Below are 26,489 nucleotides of genomic sequence, written 5' to 3'. Positions count from 1 at the left end.
TTTAGGTGCAGTTGAGCAAACATGTCTGTTGATGGTTTACTCCATTGTTTTAGAACAAAACAATTTCAAATCACCAGACTAGTTGTAGAATTGTTGATTTGCCCATTCTGCCTAGAATTATTCCAAAGCATGTCATTTCTTAGCAAAGATAATTTGGTTTGTAATAACTATGCATTATGCCTGCAGCGATGCTAACGGCCCATAGCTAATCCCTGGAGTGAATGATGGGCTTTAAAAAGAGGCGTAGAAATTTGCCTAATTAAACTAATTGACATGGGCATGGACAATGTCACATGACCAAAACTCCTCTGGTTTTTGAGAGGTTTAATTACTTATTCCTGAAGTCTTGTCTCAGTCTAATTTTAACATCAGAACAGAATACAACAAACAGCACAATAGGCTGTGAGCTAAGTGCCCAAATTCAAGTCTCCTCAAAACCTGATTCTGGAAGATCCTTGTATCCATTTGCATAGAGGATCACATTTCTGTATACCAAAACCATTCTAATGTGTCAACACCGACTTTAAAAGTTATCACCAACCACTAATACAGCATGCCTTTATCCGTCTGGACACAGCAGAATTTTAACTCCCGAATGAAGGAAAAATTCTGGACCCTGATCCATGTGAAACATAGGACGAAGAAATAACTGGGAAGCAGAACAGAATTTAGTCATTTTATTATTCGCTCTCGTTCTTAAAAAACGTAGTTTACACCTTAATAGTAAGAATTGGTTATCATTTTAAAACATCTGGTTGACTGGAGCAGTTGTTGAAAAATATTCATCACACAACAAATGAAGAGACAAAACAGAGCAGACACTTTGCAAATAGGAGAAAATGAAAAGCTGGAAACATGAGTGACATATACCCTAAATATAAGAGTTGTTATAGAGGAGGCTTGAGGAGTTGCATGACCTGCTTCTGTTGCTTGTGTAATTCAATTATTTATCATCAAGATGGGATCGATTTTCGAGAGGTGGTACTTAAAGAAATAGTATTTTCAGATCAATCACTTAACTGCTGCAATACTCTACTTCACTGACCATTTCCTCTTTGAACTATTGCTGTTCTCACAGGTGAGGTGAATGTGAGCTTATGGTGTGTGATGTGAAATTGAACTCAATGTGTAGACCTAGAGGGGGAGAATACTACACCATTAAATACAAGCCTAAAATTGATTCTATATCGGTTTTGTATTCTGCGCAGCTTCTACATCAAGTAAAAGCAGAGAAACTGATGCTTCCTTTTTTGCAAGATAAAATGCAGGACATAATGGTTCTGTGAATGAAGATTCAAACTTGTGTATCAAGTTCATAGTTTCACTAACACCGTAAAATGATAGGATGTTGTTTTGATAATCTAAGTACACTCCTATTCTGCTGAACTTCTCATCCTTCCCTGGTATTTCCACACCACCATGCCAGACTAAGAATTCTTTACCTGTCCACTGGATACACCAGGAGAAATCATTGCCTGTGATGCAGCCACTGTTTTTGTCTCCTTTTCTATCAATGCTTTTGTAAGTCATGCCAACATGGCTCCCCTCTCCACTGATCTCCACTTCCCAGTAACATCGGCCCATGTAAAAACTCTCTGTGCACAGCACTTGCCGCCAGTGTTCGAACCTCTCAGGGTGATCAGGATACTGATGCAGCCAGGGTGAAGTGTTGGAGACCTTGAGATTGTCATTGATGAAGCGAAGATATCTGTGAGCTGTATTCTGGTCAAATGCCAAAGTAGCAGCATCTGGAAACGAAGGCCAATTTACACAAAGTGGAATCAGAAGTATTGCATTTGCAAATAAAGCATGAAATTATTTCTACATGACTAAAATGTTATTCTGTCCGTATATCAGTTAATACATGGAAGATAGGTGACAGAACCAGACTGTATTCAAAGTAGTTTTAATCTGCCCATCAGGATATGATAACACTTGTGATTAGCAGCCTCAAGCATTTGGATATCCAGTAAAACACAGGTTAAGTCCTGAGATAAGTTCTCTCAATGTAACTTTGAAGATGCCTTCACCAAAAAGTCAGCAGGCGCCCAACGTCCGACCTTGAGCAGATGGGCCAATGGGCCGAAGAGTGGCAGATGGAGTTTAATTTAGATAAATGTGAGACGCTGCATTTTGGTAAGGCAAACCAGAACAGGACTTACACAGTTAATGTGAGGGCCCTGGGGAGTGTTGCCAAACAAAGAGAGATTAGGGGTGCAAATGTATGGTTCCTTGAAAGTGGGATCAGGGTAGACAGGGTGGTGAAGAAGGTGTTTGGCAAACTTGCCTTTAATGGTCAGAACATTGAGTATAGGAATTATGATGTCACATTGCAGAATATTGGTTAGGCCACTTTTAGAATACAGCATATAATTCTGGTCGCCCTGCTATAGGATAAATGTTGTTCAACTTGAGAGGGTGCAGAAAGGATTTACAAGGATATTGCCAGGGTTGGAAGATTTGAGCTGTAGGGACAGGCTGAATAGGCTGGGACTTTTTTCCAAGAACTGTCAGAGGTTGGGGGGGTGACCTTATGCAGGTTTATGAAATCATGAGGGTATGGATCAGATGAACAGCCAAGGTCTTTTTCTGAGGGTGGGGGAGTCAAAAACTATAGAACATAGGTTTATGGTGAGAAGGGAAAGATTTAAAAGGGATCTGAGGGATGTTGCATATGCAGAATGAGCTGCCAGAGGAGGTGGGTGAGGCTGGTACAATTACACCATTGAAAGGCATCTGGATGGGTACATGAATAGGAAGGGTTAAGAGAGATATGGGCCAAATGCTGGCAAATGGGACGAGTTCAGATAAGTTTGGATGGTCAGCCTGAACGAGTTGGACTGAAGGATCTGTTTCCATGCTTTATGATTCTGTTTATTATTCTCACTCCTGTATTAGCACTTCTTTGTTTATGTTCCCCTTGAGATAGGTTTAAATTCTTAGTCATTATCATGAAATTTTGGGAGAATCTTTGATTCCCAAAGAGATTAGGGCAGGTCTCGGTGTGCAAATTCATTCCAATAACACTTTTCCATGCCCCAGAATTACAGAGGCATAATAGGAGAGAGGCAGAGCTTCCTGACCATAAGTTGTAGTAGCCAAATTATGGAAACTAATTAATTTATCAGTGGTGAATTGGATTTTTCCGGTCAATCCTGCAGGGCAGGGGCCTGGGACAGCTGCCTATAGGACTCCCTGTAGTGAATATGGGAGCTTGTGCTCACATAGGCTTTATGGCCTTCTCATATGGTCATTGCTGCCGTCACTCTCCACAATGGCGGCCCAACGGTTGAATCCATTTTCTACTTTAAAGTTTCAAGAGGGGAGGCCAGTACAACCTCCACCCGTTCATCCTTAAGAGGCAGCCTGCTGCTTCTTCAGGTTTGGAGAACCTCCTATAGGCCCCCAGATTTTGAGAACCTGCCCCCTGATTTGCATTGGAGGCCAGTCCCACACTGGATAAAATCGCAGTCAGGTCACTGTTCCTCAGAATTGCTTATTGCTGATTATTATGCTAGCCCTGAATCCTTCATGACCCTGGGATTGGAGGGATCGCTGTTCCAAGTACAGCCACAGCTTTCACTATGGTGCTGCTGAGGAGATAAGAAATTGGCCTCTAGTTTCACGGTGGGTCTGACTGGGCAGTATTTCCACTTCAGGTGTCTTGGTTCTGGGGGAATCACAGTTTTGCCTAATCGCAGTTTGATCAATGTTTGGTTAAATGGACTTTCTCTGGAACAGTCAGAGCGAGTATCTCACCAGCTCCCCAGACAGCAGTCAGGGCCCTAGTGTTATTATTACGGGACTGTTAATCCAGAAAACCAATAATGTTCTGGGGACCCAGGTTCAAATCCTGCCACAACAGATGGTAGCATTTGAATTCAATAAAAATCTGGAATTAGGAATCTGAAGATGACTGTGAAATCATTGTCAATTGTCAGAAAAACCCATCTGGGTCATTCATTTCCCTTAGAGAAGGAAGCTGGTCTGGCCTGCGTGTGACTCCAGACCCCCAGCAACCACACCCAACTGCCCTCTGGGTGATTAGAACTGGACAATAAATGCTGGCCTGGCTGGAAATGCTCCCATCCCATGAATCAATTTCAAAAAAAAGGTCAAGCCAACCAACACCTCAAATGATATTGTGAAGAAGAGACATTAGACTTGAAACGTAAACTTTGTTTCTCTCTTCAGATATAACGCCAGACCTTCTGGGCTTTCCCAGCACTTTCTGATTTAATTTCAATGATTTTGTGCCCATTGTATAGGGTTGTGGCCCCCATTTGACAAGGATAGTGAGGTCCCAATTCGATAAGGCAAAATCACCTCCCTTAATTCTGTTTCTCTCTCTCTCTCTGCCTTGATAGATGCTGCTGACTATTTCCAGCATTTCCAGTTTTATTTTATTTTCAGTATCTGTGTTATTTTGAATTCTTGGCACTGTTGGCCTGAAGCTCATTGCCACGGGAAATGTGCCAGTGAAGCCACTACTGAAGCTGATACCCATGGTAGATATGAGAAAGAAAAATATAAGACAGAAAAATGTGTTTTGCTGGAATACATTCAAACTCAAGACCGACACACTACAGAAAATATTCAACAATTTGACCATGAGTTGTATAACACCTGAATCTGTTATCTGGTGAATTTAGCTAATGACTGACTCATACGCCACATTATCAAATAAATTAATATCTCAGTGTCCAGCATCACAAAACAAGTGTAACCTATGTAATCCTTTTAGAGTTGGCTGACTGTACAAAATACTTAGATGTATCAATGTTACAGATGTGAACAACACATCTAATGTAGTCAGAACACAGAATTACTGTTTGCATTTTAACACAGCAAGCCACAAGTTAGACTGGAAGCTAAAGGGTGTTTCTCTCTCCAGAATGGAGAAGATGCAATAGAACAGACTCAAAGGAAAATTATAAATCAATTCTGTGCTAAATTAAATGGGGTTACATTCAATTGAGAGTTGGATGTTCTTTCTGTCAGATTCTTGTTGTATTCTCAGCTGCCTGCATCCTAAGAAGTACACAAACACTGCATCTCTCAGAATGACAGACAGAAATCCCCAAACCATGCAAATTTAATCCAGAGAAACTGCAACTTAGTCAAACAGAAGGGCTTAAATTGTGAAAGATTAATACATCAATGATAAAAATGACTGACTAAATAGTACTCTTAAAACATCAGGTATTATTTCCATAGTTTGCAGTGATAGTCTCCATCTATCACTTTGAGCTAAAAGCACCTCTTAAAAATGGTAAAATAAAATGTAATGCATTAGGTTAAGCACTTATCCAGATGTCAAGCTCAGTTTGAAGATTCTCACATTTTAGAAAATCATTCCTTGTCTTTGGTTGCTTTTCACGTCGGCCATATTTTAAAGCACAAATCACAGCCACTGTTGTCTTAAATCCCAGTTGCTCTAAAAACAGAGAAGAATAAACACAAATAAAAAACTTATACAGACATGCTTTGAATATTTGGCCTGTCTTAATTATTTAACTTGGCTTTCTATGAATGAGCTGGATTTTAGGAGGTTCCAAATTCCCCTGTACCCTGCCCCTCCACACCCCCCTTCCATCCTATGACCCCCTTACAAATGACAGTCCCCTCACGAAGGGGTGAACTGGCCCAGGACTCTGACAGTTGGCAAGGTTTTAATTGGCTCCGGGCAAGACCTCTACCTGCTCACCCATCTCCCCGATTCAGGCAGGAAGACACTCCTTAGAGATCTGTCAACCAATCCACTTATCCCAGTAGTATCGGATTGGAGAAGTGGCCCTCAGTATCAGTGTAAGTCTGAGGTATCAGTAAGGACTGACTGGCAGGCATTAATAAACAGGGAAGAAGGCCAAGTTTGAGAGAGCATTGAGGAGCAAGTGTTTGAAGAGGTATGTGACCTTGGGAAATTGCTGTTAACAGGAACAGAGCATCCCACTGCTCCAATCTCGCCTGACACCAACTTACCCAATAAAAGCTGCTGGGTTCTCCACTTGATCAGAGCTCGCCAACATTGCCCTTCCTCCACCCACCGTGATGGGTGAAGTAACGTCAGGATTGGGATGCAACACTTAAGTTACATTCAAGGGTGAAATTGTCAGTCTTGCGAATAATGCTTGCAAATTTTACAGATCCACCAGATAGTGTTGGGTGTGAGAAAGTGGCTGCTGACCCCATCAGCGGTATTGGGGCCTCAATCTTGTGTCGCATGGCATTTCCACCAGTGCTGCCACAAGGCCATCATGGTGGACAATCTGATTGACTCTCCACATCCTCTGGCATTCCGCCATCTTTTATTTAAGATTGGTGCCTGGTAAAATTTCTTAATTGCCCTCCTCTGGGAAGTTTACAACCAATATCCCACCATGCGCATATCCACATTTGACACTTTGTAATCAGCCTGATGCCAGGCTTACAGTTCCAATGGTGCAACTTAGGCCAATATTTCTTGGTTCAATGTGAGTGAGCACAACACCAGCAGTACTCCCTCCAGACAGTCAATTATAAATGTTCGTTGTTCTATTTGACAAAATTAGTCTTTCAAGGAACACAGTGACTAAAATTTCACTTAAGAACATTCCATTAGAATAAAAATCCTGGGTAAATATCATTCTAAACATAATGAGATATAAATTAACCTGTGACAAGAAAGAAAGACTGCATGAACGATTGATTACCATAACTGTCTGGGACATTAACTTCATCTTAAGGTGCCCACAAGTTTTAAGTCATTTCTGTACTTGACGTGAAGTGCCCATTAAACTGACCACAAAAGGCAAATCTAATCTGAACATTAGTGCCCTTATCACAATGTGATTAATGACCATCAATCAATTTCTCTGAAAATGAAGTGTGGGGTTGAATATTTTACATTATGTTATATTTACACTTTTAATTTCGCTTTCTTACTTTTATGTCTTTTTTTAACTCTCTCAATTTGATCTTAATTTTTCTGTATTTATTACTCTTCTATGTTCCTTTGAACATTCTCACTTCCTCCTTCCTTTCTATAAATCTTTAAATCTCCTAAACTAAGGTGCTACGCTGTTGATCTCTTTGCTCTCCACTGTCTTGGATGCACTGTTTTTGTCTTTTAACCACTTGCACATTCAGTAACGTGATGGGAAAATTGTTTCTGAGCTGAATAGTGATGGAAATAGACTAACTGGCTGCACCATGATGTGCCTGACTCCATCAAATTCTGACCAAACTGATTGTACAATAAGCTGGTGAACAATAAGTGTTACAATGTCTTTCAGCTTTTCTTGATGAATGGGGGAGCTGTTACGTTAGCATAGTGATTAGAATTCAATGAACAATGCTTTAAGTGCAAGAAATAGTAAAGAGAAATAATGAACAAACCTTCTTTTGAATATGCATTCAACTTCTCTTTGTAGGAAGTCTGTAGCAATTGTTTAATGTTTTCTGTCGATTCTGAAACAGCAGCACTAATTCCAGCAAGTTTGTCAATCAAGCCAATGTACACACTGGGCAGCATATCATCAGGTTTGCTTTTCTTCCATTCACAAAATTCCTAAATAATAATTTCCATAATACACTGAAAAGTATTAGATTCAAGGAATTAACAGTAAATGTAAATAAATGCCATTTCAAAAAAAAGGACAGTTCAGGAAATTTACATCTCTAGTTAGTGAGTCCAAATGTAACGAATTCCTTGTGCTTTCTTAAGTAAGCCTTCTTGCCAATATTTCTCAGGTTCCAAGCACCTCTCATCATTGAGTGACCTTAAAAAGGCTGTCAGGAAGTCTATTCATATAATAATGTACTCAATGAAAAGCTGTTTCCAATTACCTGTAGACAAGATTTTCTGAATAATTCCAAGTTTGCGTAGAATTAGGTTTGCAACCAATTTAGGATTAACATTCAGGTTCACAATATTATGTATCTTCATGTACTAGAAGCTATATATATATTTAATAGTCAAGAGTGTGGTGCTGGAAAAGCACAGCAGGTCAGGCAGCATCTGAAGAGCAGGAGAATCAGTGTTTTGGGTATAAGCCCTTTATCAGGAATGAGGCCTGTGTGCCGGAGGCTGAGAGATAAATGGGAGGGGGGGGCGGTGGGGCTGGGGGAAAGGGATCTGAGAATGTGATAGATGAATGAAGGTGAGGAAGAAGGTGATAGGTCAGAGAGGAGAGGAGAATGGAGTGGATATATGGGAAAGGTGATGGAATGGTCAGGAGGCCGGTTGGAGGCTTGTGACTGGGATAATGTGGGGGAAGGGGAAATGAGGAAACTGTTGAAATCCACATTGATCCCGTGTGGTTGCAGTGTCCCAAGATAGAATATGAGGCATTCTTCCTCCAGGCGTCAGGCGGTAAGGATTTGGCAGTGGAGGAGGCCCAGGACCTGCATATCCTTGACAGAGTGGGAGGAGGAGTTGAAGTGTTCAGCCACAGGGTGGTGGGGTTGGTTGGTGAGGATGTCCCAGAGATATTCTCTGAAATGATCTGCAAGTAGGCAGATATAGATGTAGAGGACACCATTTCTCGAGGGTGCAATGGATACAGTAGATGACATTTGTGGAGGTACAGGTAAATTTCTGTCGGATGTGGAAGAATCTTTTGGGGCCTTGAATGGAGGTGAGGGGAGTGGTGTTGGCAGAGGTTTTGCACTTCCAGTGGTGGCAGGGAAAGGTGCCGGGAGTGGAGTGTGGGCTGGTGGGGTTGTGGACCAGACAAGGGAGTCGAGGAAGGAATGGTCTCTCTCGGAACGCTGATCGGGGTGAGGAGGGAAATATATCCCTAATGGTGGGGTCTGTTTGTATGTGGCGGAAGTGGCGGAGGATGATGCAATGTAAATGGAGATTGGTGGGTGGAAGGTTAGGACTGGGGGCATTCTCTCCTTGTTGCGTTGGGAGGGGTGGGGTTCAAGGGCGGTGGTGCGGGAAGTGGAGGACATATGCTGGAGGGCAACATCGACCACATGGGAAGGGAAATTGTGATCTTGGAAGAAGGAGGATGTCTTGGATTTTCTGAGGTGGAATTGGTCATCCTGGGTATAGGTGCAGCGGAGACAGAGAAACCGGGAATAAGGGATGGTGTTTTTACAGGAGGTAGGGTGGGAGGAAGTGCAGTCCAGTTAGCTGTGGGAGTCGGTGGGCTGGTAGTAGTTAGTAGGTAATCAGAGAAGGGGCTGGAGAGGTCCAGGAAGGGGAGGGAGGTGTCTGAGATGGTCCAGGTGAGTTTGACGTCAGGGTGGAAGGTGTTTGCGAAACTAAGGAACTGTTCAACGTCCCTGTGCGAGCATGAGGTAGCGCCTATACAGTCATCGATGTAGCGGAGGAACAGTTGGGGCGTGGTGTTGGTGTAACTGAGGAAGATGACTGTTCCACGCAGGCATAGTTGGGCCCCATGCGGGTGCCCATGGCTACCCTTTTGGTTTGGAGGAAGTGGGAGGATTGGAAGGAGAAGTTGTTTAGGGCGAGGACCAGGTCAGCCAGGCGGATGAGGGTTTCAACAGAAGGGTACTGGTTGGGACAGCGTGACTGGACAAACAGAGGACTTGGAGACCTTCGTCATATGCTGAATATAGATTGGGAGTTCCTGGACGAAGGGGGACAGGACAGGACAGGTCAAGGAATGCAGAGATGAGTTCAGTGAGACAGGACCCAGCTGAGACAATGGGTTGACTGGGGAAGTCAGGTTTGTAAATCTTTGGTAGGAGGTAGAATCAGCCGGTGCGGGGTTCACGGACAATGAGGTTGGGCACTGTGAAAGGGATCTCCCCACCTATATTTAGGGCATAATCTATGCCCAACACCTCCTCCAAGATTTTTGTTTCCCCAGCCCCCAACACATCCCTGTACACATCCACCCATCACAACAAAGACCTCCAAGCCCTGCTACAAGGAGGTTGAACAGTTCATCAACACCTTTCACCCTGACCTCAAATTCACCTGGTCCATCTTGAACACCTCTCTCCACTTCTTCGACCTCCATCTCCATCTCTGGTGACTGACTAACTACTACAAGCACACCCACTCCCACAGTTACCTGGACTACATCTCCACCCACCTTAGCTCCTGTAAAAACGCCATCCCTTATTCCCAATTTCTCTGTCTCTGCCGCATCTGTTCCCAGGATGACCAATCCCACTTTAGAAATTCCTTTACATCCACCTACTTGCGGATTGTTTCAGAGCACATCTCTGGGACACCCGCAGCAACCAACCCACCGCCCCATGGCTGAACACTTCAACTCCTCGTCCCACTCTGTCAAGGACATGCAGGTCCTGAGTCTCCTCCATCGCCAAACCCTTACCACCCGATGCCCGGAGAAAGAATGCCTCATTTTCTGCCTTGGGACCCTGCAACCACATGGGATCAATGTGGATTTCAACAGTTTCCTAATTTGCACTCCCCCCCCATATTATTCCAGTCCCAAGCCTCAAACTTGGCACTGCCCTCCTGATCTGTCCATCACCTTTCCCATATATCCGCTCCACCCTCCTCTCCAACCTATTGCCTTCTCCCTCACCTTCATCTACCTATCGCATTCTCAGCTACAGTCCCCCAAAACCCACCCTTCTCCCATTTATCTCTCTGCCCCCCCAGCCCAGAAACTTCATTCCTGATGAAGAGCTTATGCCTGATACGTCGATTCTCCTGCTCCTCGGATGCTGCCTGAGCTGGTGTGCTTTTCCAGCACCACACTCTCGACTCTGATTTCCAGCATCTGCAGTTCTCACTTTCTCCTGTACATATTTAATACACAGGATCCTGTTCCTTGCAAATCGAAAGAGCAGTGCGCCTGTTTCAACCAACAAACCATTTCTTGGAGCAATGCTTTGACCAATCAGAGTCAACCTGCCTTGTTTAAATTTTAAACAAAGCTTGACAAAAGATTTACAATGATGTTGCCATGGTTGGAGGGTTTCAGCTATAGAGAGAGGTGAATAGGCTGGGGCTGGTTTCCCTGGAGCGTTGGAGATTGAGGGATGACCTTGTAGAGATTTATGAAATCATGAGGGGCATGGATAGGGGAAATAGACAAGGTCTTTTCCCTGTGGTGGAGTGTCTAGAACTAGACAGCATAGTTTTAGGGTGAGAGAGGAAAGATTTAAAAGGGCCCTAAGGGGCAACATTTTCATGCAGAGGGTGGTGTGTGTATGGAATGATCTGCCAAAGGAAGTCATGGAGGCTGGTACAATTACAGCATTTAAAAGGCATCTGGATGGGTATATGATTAGGAACAGTTTAGAGGGATATGGACCAAGTGCTGGCAAATGGGAAAAAATTAATTAGTATCTGGTTGGCACGAATGAGTTGATCCAAAGAGTCTGTTTCCATGCTGTACATCTCTATGACTCTATGACAGTTAACCATCAGTCATCATAACTAGCACATTCTCCTTGGCAGCACACCATGTAATGAGGAACTACTTGTTGACAAATGAGTACTCTGCTTTCATACAGTAAAAATATTGTTTTCCCCTTACTTTGCCATTTCATGCAAATTAGCCCAACAAGTGGGCTAATTTGTGGACGGCACGGTGGCACAGTGGTTAGCATTGCTGCCTCACAGCGCCGGAGACCCGGGTTCAATTCTCGCCTCAGGCGACTGACTGTGTGGAGTTTGCACGTTCTCCCCGTGTCTGCGTGGGTTTCCTCCGGATGCTCCGGTTTCCTCCCACAGTCCAAAGATGTGCAGGTCAGGTGAATTGGCCATGCTAAATTGCCCATAGTGTTAGGTAAGGGGTAGATGTAGATGTAGGGGTATGGGTGGGTTACGCTTCGGCGGGGCGGTGTGGACTTGTTGGGCCGGAGGGCCTGTTTCCACACTGTAAGTAATCTAATCTAATCTAAAGTGTGAGCTTTGACAAAATGTGTTGATTTATAGCAATACTTTGACCTATAATGGTTATGGAATTATCATTAACAATTCACACAGTTCACTCAGCCCTCTATCCCAAACCCATGAGTACCTTCGTTCATAGGGAAGCATTATGTTCTATAATCGTGCTCCCAAACATCTATTATGAGTGGTTGACCATGGCGATAATAAACTTGAAAACATGCTGATGCACCTGTGGTATTGCTCACCTGTAAAAACTGCACCCTATTCTTCAACTTCATCAGGGCTTCCACTTGTTGCTTAGTCTTATTCAGCTGTATGCTATTGTTTTCCAGGTGAGTTCGGATCCCACTGGCCTGCTTCAGTGACTTTTGTTCACTTTCGTCCAAAAAACCAAGCACCTCTCTCTGTGCAACTTGAACAGCCTCCGTGAGGTCCTTGAACTGCTTTTCAACATTGGATTTCACTTCTGATACCGAATTCTAGAACAGACAATGTACTCAGACACACAAAATTATCGCTGTATTAATATCAAAGACTCTTTCCCTTAAAAGTTCTCCCAACTTGAACTGTGAAATATGGCCTGAAAACCACGCAGTACCCGAGTTAATGTAAACATGCCTTCATGTGATTTTGGAGAACAAAGCACTATTTCAAACAGTACACCAAATAATTTCATAACCATTGGAAATCTGAAGACCTGGAAATGCCGGAAGCCCTCAGTTAAGATCTAAGCTGTTTGGGTTAGATTGGCCAAAGAGTGAATACAGGTGCCAACTGGGTGCCAACTAAACTTAACCTGGATAAAAGTCTGGAATTCACTTTGGTCCTAGTTGTAAATTAGCATAATGTGAATTTCTTGTGAGTGATAAAGCATACCCTACAAATTTAGTACTCGTTGGTTGGTTAGATGTAACTTCTATGGAGCAGTACATGTGGGCTCTTCTTATTCACTTCCACTGAGGGTATGAAGTGCTGTAACTGGTACACTGTAGCACGTTGCAGGATGGCTCAGCAATGAAGGGAGACATCCTGGTGATAGAGGTCCACAGGAAGACAATTGTCCTGTATCAGCATTGGAAATATTCACAGCCCCATATTTTAAAATCTTCATGACCATCTAACTAGACGATACATGCACTGATCTGAATGAATATTTATAAGCTTTATTAGACGTAATGATTCAAAAAGCATGGTAAGAGAGGAGATCCTTCTGGAGTATTACAGTCTCAGGTTCCAGTTATCTGTAATCTGATATCAGTATGACAAAGGTACTCTCACACATTCTCAGTTCCCCAATAAAAAAGTATCACTACTCCTTTCTGCAACATCTCCACCAAGTTCTGTTATGGTGCACCTTTGAATCAATGTCCAAAAGTGTGGCGCTGGAAAAGCACAGCAGATTGGACAGCATCTGAGGAGCAGGAAATTCGACATCTTGGGTGTGAGCCCTACATCAGGAATGGGGGTGGAAGAGAGCTGAGAGATAAAGAGGAGGGTGGGGGTGGAAGGAAGGTAGCTGAGAAGATGAAGGATAGATGCAGGTGGGGGGTGGTGGTGATAGGTCAGAGGGGAGGATGGAGTGGATAGGATGGGAAGGAAGATGGACAGGTAGGACAGTTCAAGACGGTGGTGCTGAGTTGAGGGTTGGATCTGGGATGAGGTTGGGGGGATGGGAGATAAGGAAACTGGTGAAGTCGACGTTGATACCGTGTGGTTGAAGGGTCCCATGGTGGAAGATGAGGGTTCTTTCTCCAGTCGTCTGGTAACTTGGATTTGTCAGTGGAATAGGCCCAGGACTTCCATGTCTTTGGTGGAGTGGGAGGGGAAATTGATGTGATCAGCCACAGGGTGAATCATCGGCATTTAACTATGACTATTTAATTATTTATTTCCTCTTTCCACCTCCCCACCCCAAACAAGTCTTGTTTGCTTCTGATGTTAATCTCCAGCTTAATTTTCCGTGATCTTGGAGGAAGTCCAGGATGAATGTGCTGAATGCAAGTATGGAGTGGGATGGCAGTTTCTAGGCAGGTAAGAACATTTGTGGAACTCCATTGGAATATAGAAATGTATCATCATCGGTAAGGAACTAGATGGCTGCACCAGGATCTGGAAGAAGTTCCTGTGTAATGTTTACTTCCCCATGTATTTCTATTTACAAAATATCATTTTTATTCTCTGATGATTTCCGTTACGAGTAAGGGGCTGCTTCTACACATTAATCTTCTGCAAACTGTGATCAAATATTTATTATTACCGCTATTACATGGGAACTTGCTTTTAAAATAGAGTCAAGATGGATTTTTACTTTTCAGTGTTGTGGAGTTCTGATTTTTTTTAAGATAAGATCAGAAGGACTTGTGAATGTGCGGAAAATCCCCAAAAGGAAACGTTTGTAACTCGTCATTCATTAAAAAATATTAAAATCATGAAAAGAGTGATGCCACATTGGAGTTGAGTGATGTAAAGACTATTACTGAGATTAAAAGGATTGTATCTTTCTGTTTGTTATTTGTGAAAATATTTCAAAGATGTCCTTTTTTTTGTCTTTCTTTTGTATAAAAAACTTATATTCCTTTGTTAAAAGTACATTGACAGTCTCATATGAATATACAATACAATACAGCTCAGGAACAGGAACTTCAGCCTACCAAGCCTGCACCAACTCTTAACCCTTAGTTAGACTCACTACGTATTACCCATGCATAGTATCTATCCCTTCATTCACCTCCTTTTCATGTCTATCAAGATATGCCTTAAATGTTGCTAACATGTCTGTCTCCACCACCTCCAGTAGCAGTCAGTTCCAGACACCTGCCACCCTCTGTGTGAAAAGGTTTCTCTGCACTTCTGATCTAAACTTTCCCCCCTCACCTTGAACCTCAGTCGGCTTGTAGTTGACCTATCCACCCTGTGAAAAACCTCTGACTATTCATTCAATCTATGCCTCTCATAACTTTGTAGATTTCTAGGAAGTCACCGCTCAGCCTCAGGCTTTCCAGTGAAAACAATCCAAGTTTATCTAACCTCTCCTCATAACTAAAACCCTCAAGACCAGGTAACATCCTGGTAAACCCTGTCTGCACCGTCTCCAAAGCATCCATGTCCTTCTGGTAGCGTGGTAAACAGGACTCCATGCAATATTCCAAATGTGGCCTAACTAGAGTTTTGTACAGATATAACATAACCAGCCAACGTTTTTATTCAGTGCTCCAGCTGATGAAGACAAGCATGCTGGATGCCTTCTTGACCACCTTATCCAATTGTTTTGCCACTTTCAGGGACCCGTGGACTTGTACGCCCAGATCTCTCTGTATGGCAATACTCCTAATGGTTCTGACATTTACACGATTGAATGTGATTTTCCCAAATGCATCACTTTGCATTTACCCGATTAAACTCCATCTGTCATTTCTCTGCCGAAATCTGCAACCTATCTATATCCTTCAGCATCCTTTTTCAATCCTCATCATTATCTGCAACTCTGCCAATTTTGGTGCCATCTGGATACTTACTAATCAGGCCACCTCCATTTACTTCCAGATCATTTATATATACATTACAAACAATAAAGGTCCCAGCACTAACCCTGTGAAACACAACTAGTTACTGATCTGCATTCCAAAAAGTACCTTTCCACCTTTACACTCTGGCTTCTATGACCAAGCCAGTTTTGTATTCATCTAGCCAGCTCATCCCAGATCCCATGAGACTCTATCTTCTGTACCAGCCTGCCATGAAGTATCTTGTTAAATGCTTTACTAAAGTCCATGTCAACAACCTCCACTGCCCTTCTCTCATCAATCATTCTTATCACATCCTCAATTAACTCAATCATTGGTGAGACATGACCTTCCCCGCACAAAGCCATGCTGCCTATCACGAACAAGTCAATTCGCTTCCAAATGTGAATAAACCCCCACTCTCAGTATCTTCTCCAACAGCTTGCCCAACATTGACGTCAGGCTCACTGGCCTGTAATTACCTGGTTTATCTCAGTTTCCCTTCTTAAATAAAGGAACAACATTGACTAAACTTCAGTCCTCAGGAACCTTGCCTGAGGCCAAAGAGGATGTAAAGATATCGGTTAAGGAGCCAGCTATTTCCTCCCTTGCCTCCCACAGTATCTGGGGATAGATCCCGATTGGCTCTGGGGACTTGTCTACCCTAATGCATTTCAAAATACCCAACACATCCTCCTTCATAATGTTGACCTGCGCGAGACTATTCACACACCTTTCCCTAACCCCAACATCCCTCACAACCCTCTCTTTGGTGAATACTGAAGTAAAGTACTCATTAAGGATGTCACCCATTTTCTCTGGCTCCAAACATAACCACCTCCATTATCCTTGACCATTTATTGCCAATTGTATTCAGAGAAAATTGCCCCTATTTACTTGGCTGTTCTCTCCACAGTGACTGATAACAGTGGTGAATATTTCAGATCCAGAGAGTATGTACCTGTTGGAGTCATAGAGATGTACAGCATGGAAACAGACCCTTCGGTCCAACCCGTCCATGCCGACCAGATATCCCAACCCGATCTCGTCCCACCTGCCAGCACCCAGCCCATATCCCTCCAAACCCTTCCTATTCATGTACCTATCCAAATACCTTTTAAATGTTGCAATTGTACCAGCCTCCACCACATCCTCTGGCAGCTCATTCCATACACGTACCACCCTCTGCATGAAAAGGTTGCCCCTTAGGTCTCTTTTATATCTTTCCCATCTCACCCTAAGCCTATGCCCTCTAGTTCTGGACTCCCTGACCCCAGGGAAAAGACTTTGTCTATTTGTCCTATCCATGCCCCTCATAATTTTGTAAACCTCTATAAGGTCACCCCTCAGCCTCCGATGCTCCAGGGAAAACAGCCCCAGCCTGTTCAGCCTCTCCCTATAGCTCAGATCCTCCAACCCTGGCAACATCCTTGTACATCTTTTCTGAACCCTTTCAAGTTTCACAACATCTTTCTGATAGGAAGGAGACCAGAATTGCATGCAATATTCCAACAGTGGCCTAATGTCCTGTACAGTCGCAACATGACCTCCCAACCCCTGTACTCAATACTTTGACCAATAAAGGAAAGCATACCAAATGCCTTCTTCACTATCCTATCTACCTGCGATTCCACTTTCAAGGAGCTATGCACCTGCACGCCAAGGTCTCGTTATTCAGCAACATTCCCTAGGACCTTACCATTAAGTGTATAAGTCCTGCTAAGATTTGCTTTCCCAAAATGCAGCACCTCGCATTTATCTGAATGAAACTCCATCTGCCACTTCTCAGCCCATTGGCCCATCTGGTCCAGATCCTGTTGTAATCTGAGGTAACCCTCTTTGCTGTCCACTACACCTCCAATTTTGGTGTCATCTGCAAACTTACTAACTGTACCTCTTCTGCTCACATCCAAATCATTTATGTAAATGACAAAAAGTAGAGGGCCCAGCACCGATCCTTGTGGCACTCCACTGGTCACAGGCCTCCAGTCTGAAAAACAACCCTCCATCACCACCTTCTGTCTTCTACCTTTGAGCCACTTCTGTATCCAAATGGCTAGTTCTCCCTGTATTCCATGAGATCTAACCTTGCTAATCAGTCTCCCATGGGGAACTTTGTCGAACGCCTTACTGAAGTCCGTATAGATCACATCTACTGCTCTGCCCTCATCAGTCTTCTTTGTTATTTCTTCAAAAAACTCAATCAAGTTTGTGAGACATGATTTCCCATGCACAAAGCCATGTTGACTATCCATAATCAGTCCTTGCCTTTCCAAATACATGTACATCCTGTCCCTCAGGATTCCCTCCAACAACTTGCCCACCACCGAGGTCAGGCTCACCGGTCTATAGTTCCCTGGGTTGTCTTTACCGCCCTTCTTAAACAGTGGCACCACGTTTGCCAACCTCCAGTCTTCCGGCACCTCACCTGTGACTATCGATGATACAAATTTCTCAGCAAGAGGCCCAGCAATCACTTCTCTAGCTTCCCACAGAGTTCTCAGTTACACCTGATCAGGTCCTGGGGATTTATCCACTTTTATGCGTTTCAAGACATCCAGCACTTCCTCCTCTGTAAAAAGGACATTTTGCAAGATGTCACCATCTATTTCCCTACATTCTATATCTTCCATATCCTTTTCAACAGTAAATACTTATACAAAATATTAATTTAATATCTCCCCCATTTTCTGTGGCTCCACACAAAGGCCACCTTGCTGATCTTTGAGGGGCCCTATTCTCTCCCTAGTTACCCTTTTGTCCTTAATATATTTGTAAAAACCCTTTGGATTCTCCTTAATTTTATTTGCCAAAGCTAGCTCATGTCCCCGTTTTGCCCTCCTGATTTCCCTCTTCAGTATACTCCTATTTTCTTTGTACTCTTCTAAGGATTCACTCGATCTATCTTGTCTATACCTGACATATGCTTCCTTCTTTTTCTTAACCAAACCCTTAATTTCTTTAGTCATCCAGCATTCCCTATATCTACCAGCCTTCCCCTTCACCCTGACAGGAATATACTTTCTCTGGATTCTTGTTGTCTCATTTCTGAAGGCTTCTCATTTTCCAGCCATCCCTTTACCTGCGAACATCTGCCTCCAATCAGCTTTCGAAAGCTCTTGCCTAATACCATCAAAATTGGCCTTTCTCCAATTTAGGACTTTAACTTTTAGATCTGGTCTATCCATCACTATTTTAAAAAGAATAGAATTATGTTCGCTGGCCACAAAGTGCTCCCCCACTGACACCTCAGTCACCTGCCCTGCCTTATTTCCCAAGAGTAGGTCAAGTTTTGCACCTTCTTTCGTAGGTACATCCACATACTGAATCAGAAAATTGTCTTGTACACACTTAAGAAATTCCTCTCCATCTAAACTTTTAACACTATGGCAGTCCCAGTTGATGTTTGGAAAGTTAAAATCCCCTACCATAACTGCCCTATTATTGATTTGGAGATGCCGGTGTTGGACTGGGGTGTAAAAAGTTAAAAATCACACAACACCAGGTTAAAGTCCGACAGGTTAAATTGGAAGCACACTAGCTTTCAGACTGTTGGACTATAACCTGGTGTTGTGTGATTTTTAACTTTGTATACCCTATTATTCTTACAGATAGCTGAGATCTCCTTATAAGTTTGTTTCTCAATTTCCCTCTGACAATTAGGGGTCTATAATACAATCCCAATAAGGTGATCATCCCTTTCTTATTTCTCAGTTCCACACAAATAACTTCCCTGGATGTATAGCCGGGAATATCTTCCCTCAGCACAGCTGTAATGCTATCCCTCATCAAAAATGCCACTCCCCCTCCTCTCTTGCCTCCCTTTCTATCCTTCCTTAGCATTTGTATCCTGGAACATTCAGCTGCCAGTCCTGCCCATCCCTGAGCCATGTTTCCGTAATTGCTATGATATCCCAGTCCCATGTTCCTAACCATGCCCTGAGTTCATCTGCCTTCCCTGTTAGGCCCCTTGCCTTGAAATAAATGTAGTTTAATTTATTAGCCCTATCTTGTACCTGCCTGCCCTGACTGTTTGACTCACTTCTGTTCTCAGCTGTACACATCTCAGATCGATCTCTTTCTTCACTATCTCCCTGGGTCCCACCCCCCCACCTTACTAGTTTAAATCCTCCCAAGCAGTTCTAGCAAATTTCCCTGCCAGTATATTAGTCCCCTTCCAATTTAGGTGCAATCCGTCCTTCTTGTACAGGTCACTTCTATCCCAAAAGAGATTCCAATGATCCATAAATGTGAATCCTTCTCCCATACACCAGCTCCTCCGCCATGCATTCATCTGATCTATCCTCCTATCCCTGCCCTCACTAGCCCGTAGCACTGGGAGTAATCCAGATATTACTACTCTTGAGGACCTACTTTTTAAATTTCTGCCTAACTCTCTGTAATCTCCCTTCAGAGTCTCAACCTTTTCCCTTCCAATGTCGTTGGTTCCAATGTGGACAATGACCTCCTGCTGGCCCCTTTCCCCCGGGAGACCATTCTGCACCCTCTCTGAGACATCCTTGATCCTGGCACCAGGGAAACAACACACCATTCTGATTTTTCACTGCTGGCCACAGAAACGAGTGTCTGTACCTCTGACTACAGAATCCCCTAACACAATTGATCTCTTGGAAGCCGACGTACCCCTCGTTGTATTAGAGCCAGTCTCAATACCAGACACTTGGCTGTTCGTGCTATGTTCCCCTGAGAATCCATCACCCCCTACATTTTCCAAAACAGCATATCTGTTTGAAATGGGTATATCCACATTGTTAGTCATCTAACTATTTTATTTGGATATATTCCACAAATTTGTGGCATGGGTCAGAGCTATTTATTTAGGTGCTAAGGTTAAATGAGACAGAAATGACACTATAGCAGTGCTGTATGTATTGCTGCATGTAGGAGTTATCAGAACACCAACAAGATTGCTCAGCAAGAATTCTTCATCTTGTTATCCTGTCAGCAGCAAGAACATATCCTGGATTATAAAAGACCAACAAGAGGTAACAAAATTGGTCTGATTGACCAGCCAATTTACAATTTGAGAATTCTGAATGATTGTTCTCTTGGATCACTTGAAGCAACATGTAGAATTTTAATCTGGGAGATTCCAGGACCAGCAGGGAGAGAGAAAGATTGGCTGGTTACACAATATTAAAAACAGAAAATGCCAGAAATACACAGCTAGTCAGTGTGTATCTGTGAAGAAAGAAACAAAATTCATTTTTCTGATTGTGCCCTCTCAGCAGAACCAAATATTAACTCTGCTTCTCTCTCTGCAGAAGTTTTCTAAGTGTTTCCAGCATTTTTCTGATTATGTTACAGATTTCCAACATCTCCACTAGTTCTAATGTTGCAGCAAATTTCCTGGTTGAACAAAGAGTGCTTTGAATGGCCTGAAAACATATTTTGGAGTTCAGTGCAATGGAAATGAGAGGTCAGATAAAGTAAGATGGACTACAGTGCTCCAGTCCAGTCAAAGAGAGCTTCCTGCTCCTAATAACTGTGCAAATCTTTGTGCTGCAGAGTCTGCTTGTAGGTAAGTTGGATTTAGGTAGGAACAGGTTTGCTTCATGAATGTCAATGCTTGTCAATTGGCTCAGGAGAATCGGGTGAAGTTCTTGGGTCAATTAGTATTTGTGGAATTATAACCTGGCAAGCAACAGCACCTTTTAGGAGAGAGAGAACAACAGGAAAAAGAAAGGCAAAATATTGCAGATGCTGGAATTGCGAAACAAGCACAGAGAATACTAGAGAAGCTCAGCAGGTCTGGCAGCATCTGTCGAGACAGAAACTGAGTTAACATTTTGAGTCTGTCATGATTACTCTTGAGGGCAGTTCTCTGTGTTTGTTCAGGTAAGGAAAGGTGCTGAGAAAAAGTTTAAACAAAAGACTATATTCAAAACGTTGCATTGGGGATTTCTCTCACCTACAGTCCCTTCTTGATATTTATTGGAAATGAAAGATAAATATTTCTGTTTACAAAATAAATCTCTCTAACCTGCATTCACACCAGATACACAGAGCATTGGTATACATGAGGATAGGAAACATAAGAAATAGGAGCAGGAGTAGACCATTTAATATGTGAAGTCTACTCCACTATTCAATAAGGTCACGACTGATCTGATTTGGATCTTAACTCCACTTTCTTACTTCACACCCATCACCCTTCTAAATCAAATTCCTCTCAAACCCTGAATATGTTCAATCACCCAACTTGCACTGCTTTCTGGGGAAGTGAATTCTCAAGACTAATGGATCTATCATCTTTATCTTAAATGGGAGATCTCTTATTTTTAAACTGTGTCACCAAGTTCCAGATAGCCCTCAAGAGGAGAAACAGCCTCTCAGCATTTACTCTGTCAAAACCCCTCAGAATTTGACATGATTCACAAAGAGGAATGCTGTTTACTTACAAAGATGCAGGAAATGTTGCTCTGAAGTTTCTCAATAGCATTCTCCACTGCCTTAATTTTCTTGTCGACATTGATCTTGGTTTCTCGAAGTTCATTCTGGAAATTCATTGTGAAAAACACAGAAATACATATGGACTATGAATATCCGGAACATTAGCATTATCTCAATGGGAACTCAACACACTGAAATACAGCAAAAATTATTCAGTGTTGAAATACCCAGTAATCCAAATTTAAGTCCTAAAATGACAAGTTATTCTACTAGAAATTATTTCTTCAGCTGTACTCTCAAAAATCACCCACGTTACTCAAAAATCACAAGTGATTACAGATATAGTGTCCAAATTCAAATAACTCAAATGGAATTGAAAAAGTAATATTGACTGATTAGTAATGAATAAACTCAATTTTCTGTTAATTTGAGAAAGCTGGGTTAAATTGATTTCTTTTAAAACATCTGTTCATTTGAGTGTAGGAGAAAGGAATCCTTTGCAGTTTAACCCTTTGGTTTCCATCCAAGGGACAAGTGAATAATCAGTTCTTCCCACCTCACTCAAGAGCTTAACTATTGAAGCACATCCGTAACAAACTGTGGAACCTCACCCAGGGACTGGTTGCAACAACAGACAATTATAGCAGACAAACATGTCCGACCTGCAGGACTGTTGTACTGTCCTACCCTCAGATTACGTAGAATTACACATCATGTTCAAACCATAAAGGGTAATGATGGACAGCATTGTAAGATATATGGACAGCATTGTATGATACATGTATATCATAACAGTTTTGCAACCAATTGTCATTCTGATTGCACTCAGCGACCGCTCCTACATCAACTTTACAACAGGATCACTGCAGAATGTTCAAAAGCAGGAACTCAGGACTATATATTGCCAAAGATAAGGCTGAAGAATAGACGCTTAAGGGAGACACCAGAAGACACAACCCTGCCCACGCCATGAATAAGGTCAGAGACATTGTTAACTCCATTAAAGAAGGAAGTAAATAACTAATTTTTATTGATAAAGCATTTGTCATGGCCTCAGGATGTCAAAGAATTACTTTTTGTGATGTAATATGAAATAAATTGTCTTCAATGTGCACACAGCAAAATCCCACAAAATCCCACAATAATTACAAAAGTATTTTCTGATCAATATTGACCAGCACTCCTCCGAGAACTCCCGTGTCCTTTATAAAGGAGTGTCGGAGGGTCTTTAACTCCCACTATGCTTAACATCTCATCTGAAAGATGGAAAACAGAAAGGGCGGACATACTCGTTAAAGCAAACCATTTCGATCTCCTCACAAAAGTCATAGAGTAATACAGAATGGGAATAGGCCCTTCGGTCCAACCATTCCAAGCTGATCATGTTACCAAACTAAACTGGACCCACCTGCTTGCATTTGGCCGATATCCCTCCAAATCTGTCCTATTCACACTCTTAACTAAATGCATTTTAAATGTTATAAATGTTGTTTCCTGCATCCACTACTTTCTCTGACAGTTCATTCCATTTTTAAATCTTTCTCCTCTCACCTTAAAAATGTGCCCCCTAGGTTTGTACTCCCCCACCCTAGGTAAAAGACTCTTGCATTCACGTTAAGTATATGCCTCAAGATTTTATAAATCTCAATAAGGTCACCACTCAACATCCTATGCCTGAGTGAAAAATATCCCAGTCTTTCCAGTGTATTTTTATACCTCAAGCCCTCCATTCCCCGCAACATCCTAGTAAATGCTTTCTGAACCCTCTCCAGTTTAACCATCTTCTTCATATAACACGGCAACCAGAACTGCACACAGTTCTCCAGAACAGGCCTCACCAATGTCCTGCACAACCTCAACATGACATACCAACTCCTACATTAGAGTGGTGCTGGAAAAGCACAGCAAGTCAGGCAGCATCCAAGGAGCAGGAAAATTGAGGTTTTGGGCAAAAGTCCTTCATCAGGAATGAGGGCAGGGAGCCTCCAGGATGGAGAGATTAATGGGAGGGGGTGGGACTGGGGAGAAAGTAGCCAAGAGTACAATAGGTGGATGGAGGTGATAGGTCAGAGAGGAGGGTGAAGCAGATAGGTGGAAGGAAGATTGGCAGGTAGGACAGTTGTGAGGATGGTGCTGAGCTGGAAAGTTGGAACTGGGGTAAGGTGGGGGGAAGGAAATGAGGAAACTGGTGAAGTCCACATTGATGCCCTGGGATTGAAGTGTTCCAAGGCAGAAGATGAGGCGATCTTCCTCCAGGTGTCAGGTGGTGAGGTAGTGGTGGTGGAGGAAGCCCAGGACCTGCATGTCCTCAGCAGAGTGGGAGGGGGAGTTGAAATGTTGGGCCACGGGGCAGTGGGGTTGATTGGTGCGGGTGTACCGGAGATGTTCCCTAAACTCTCTAATCTAGCCTCTGATCTCCAGCATCTGCAGTCCTCACTTTTACCAATTCCTATACTCAAAGGCCTAAGCAATGAAGGCATGTGTGCTAACTGTCTCCTTGGCCAACCTCTAACTGTGACACAAATTTCAAAGAATTATGTACTTGAATCCCTAGGTCTAATCTCTTCTACAACGCCACCCAGGGCCCTTTCAGTATTTGTATATGTCCTGTCCTTGTTTGTGTTACCAAAATGCAATACAATCGGTTCTGCTATGATGCGATATTTTCATTCCCATGCAACCCCGCATTACACGAAAATCGTGAAATATTAGCACCATTTAAACTAATGGGGCCAGAATTACACTATAGCCATACAGGTAAGAAAAGTTTGTGTTCACAAATAATGGTTTAAATTCTTCAATCGTGTCATAGCAAATTCACATTGAAGATACACGCATTAAAGCTGAACCGACTACTCACATTTAACTAAACTAAACTCCATCTGCCATGCCTCAGCCAATCACCTAATTGATCAAGATCTCTTTTTAATCTTAGATAACCGTCTTCGCTGTACACTTTACCACTAATTTTTGTGTCATCTGTAAACTTACTAACCATGCCTCTTACATTCTCAACTAAGTCATTTATATGAATAACAAACAAAGTGCACCCATTACTGATCCCTGTGGAACACCGCTGGTCACAGGCCTCCAATCCGAAAACAACCCTCTACCACCTTCCTCTGTCTTGACTATCAAGTCAATTTTGTATCCAATTGGCAAGGTCACCCTGAATCTCATGTGATCGAATTTTACTAACTAGCCTACAATGTGGAACCTTGTCAAAGGCTTTACTAGTTAAACTGAGAAATATTCATGATATCTGTGCCAGATGCACATACCTCCCACTACAAATCATGTTCCAACAAAACAGGTAAGAAAAGAATGGGAGAAAGCATTAACAAAGGATATGAAATGATTAATCTTATTACAGTCACTCCAACTTTTAAATTATCATGACAGGAACATTTTTTTAAAAGCGAACAGTACAAATCACTGTAGCAATGTTTAAATATTTTAATAATTCTTTCAAAAATTGATTAAATTTTGCTTCCAATTTTCAGTGTAGGTATTTATTCCAGTATTAAGTACGTTTTTATTCAAAACCATGACAAAACCTATTGCTGAGTCTGTTACAAAGTGTTCTTATAAACTGTCAAAGAGTCTGTAGAAAATGGTTCACTGCAAGTCAGTGAGTTTTGGGGAGAAGGATTTTGTGAGTCTTTTCTGTCATCAACTGAACCTCTATGCTTTACAGTTTAGTGAAACCTTGCTTTAACTTTCATCTTTCTAACTCACTCCCCTCTGCCAGTTATTTCGTACTGACCTCCTTTTCAGTCTTCGCCCTTGCCACAGAGATTACCTCATGGTTTACATGTTTCTCCACTGTGCACTCCGTACAGATGCAGCACTGATCATTTTTACAGAAAAAATCTAAATACTGCTCATGCACACAGCATTTTCCCTGTTCGATGTTTTTCATTGGGTGAATCAGTTTATGATTTTTAAAAGCTGCATTTTCAAGGTGAGGCCTCAGGTGACTTTCACAGTAGGACACCATACAAGTCAGGCAGGACTTTACAGCTTTTAACTTTTTATCAATGCAGGAGTCGCAGGCCACTTCATCGAGATCAGTGACAATCTCATCACTTTGTTCATTTTCAATTGCCTTACGCTCAGTCTCAGTGTCTAGTGGTTTACAAGTTAGCTCTTGCTCACATTCCTTACTTGTTTCCAATTTAGCCCTTGCTTCAGATTGACAGCTTTGTTCCGGAACCTCAGTCTCTTGTCCAACTTTGCCTTCAAGCTCTTGAGGTTCAATCATCCCTTCTTTCCATTTTTCCACCAGTCCATTCAAAGCGGCATTCTCCTGGGGAGGCAGGTCTGAATCAAATATTTCCTTGCATTGTGGACAACTGTGGATGTGGATCATCTCCCAGAAGTGTTCGAGGCATCCTTTACAAAAGTTATGTCCACAAGAGGTTAATGTTACGGGAGATTTGAAGAAATCTAAACAGATCGAACAAGTGAGCTGTTTTCCCAGCATTGAGGAGTCTGGAGCAGCCATTGAGGAAGCAGGCACCAACAGCTGTGTGAACAAATCAAAACTGGCTTCTAAAGTGAACCACGCCTGAACTATGAAACAAAAAAAAACAACTAGAGGTTGTTAACTCTTTCTGTTCAGTTCAATCTAAGCACAGAGAATGACTGTGTCTGAATATCCTAAATAGATTATTAAAATAATAGGAAACTGCAGAAACAGAATTTATGAAGCCCTCTGTCTCCCCTGTGGCTTCAGG

The 26,489-nt window shown here is 42.5% G+C and overlaps 1 protein-coding gene across 1 annotated transcript; it reads right to left on the bottom strand.

Annotated features, from left to right (window-relative positions):
* Positions 1-677: 677 nt before the first annotated feature.
* On the bottom strand, positions 678-26,266 carry trim16 (tripartite motif containing 16). Its single transcript, XM_072558333.1, has 6 exons — positions 25,517-26,266; positions 21,759-21,854; positions 12,079-12,312; positions 7,378-7,549; positions 5,342-5,437; positions 678-1,748 (listed from the first exon to the last, which is right to left on the bottom strand). The coding sequence occupies exons 1-6, from the start codon at positions 26,255-26,257 to the stop codon at positions 1,183-1,185; spliced, it is 1,905 nt and encodes a 634-aa protein (XP_072414434.1). The 5' UTR covers positions 26,258-26,266; the 3' UTR covers positions 678-1,182.
* Positions 26,267-26,489: the final 223 nt, after the last annotated feature.

Source organism: Chiloscyllium punctatum, chromosome 39, assembly GCF_047496795.1.
Source record: "Chiloscyllium punctatum isolate Juve2018m chromosome 39, sChiPun1.3, whole genome shotgun sequence".
Classification (NCBI taxonomy): domain Eukaryota; kingdom Metazoa; phylum Chordata; class Chondrichthyes; order Orectolobiformes; family Hemiscylliidae; genus Chiloscyllium; species Chiloscyllium punctatum.
The sequence above is the reverse complement of the archived record's forward strand: the minus strand, read 5'-3'. Positions and strand labels throughout refer to the sequence as shown.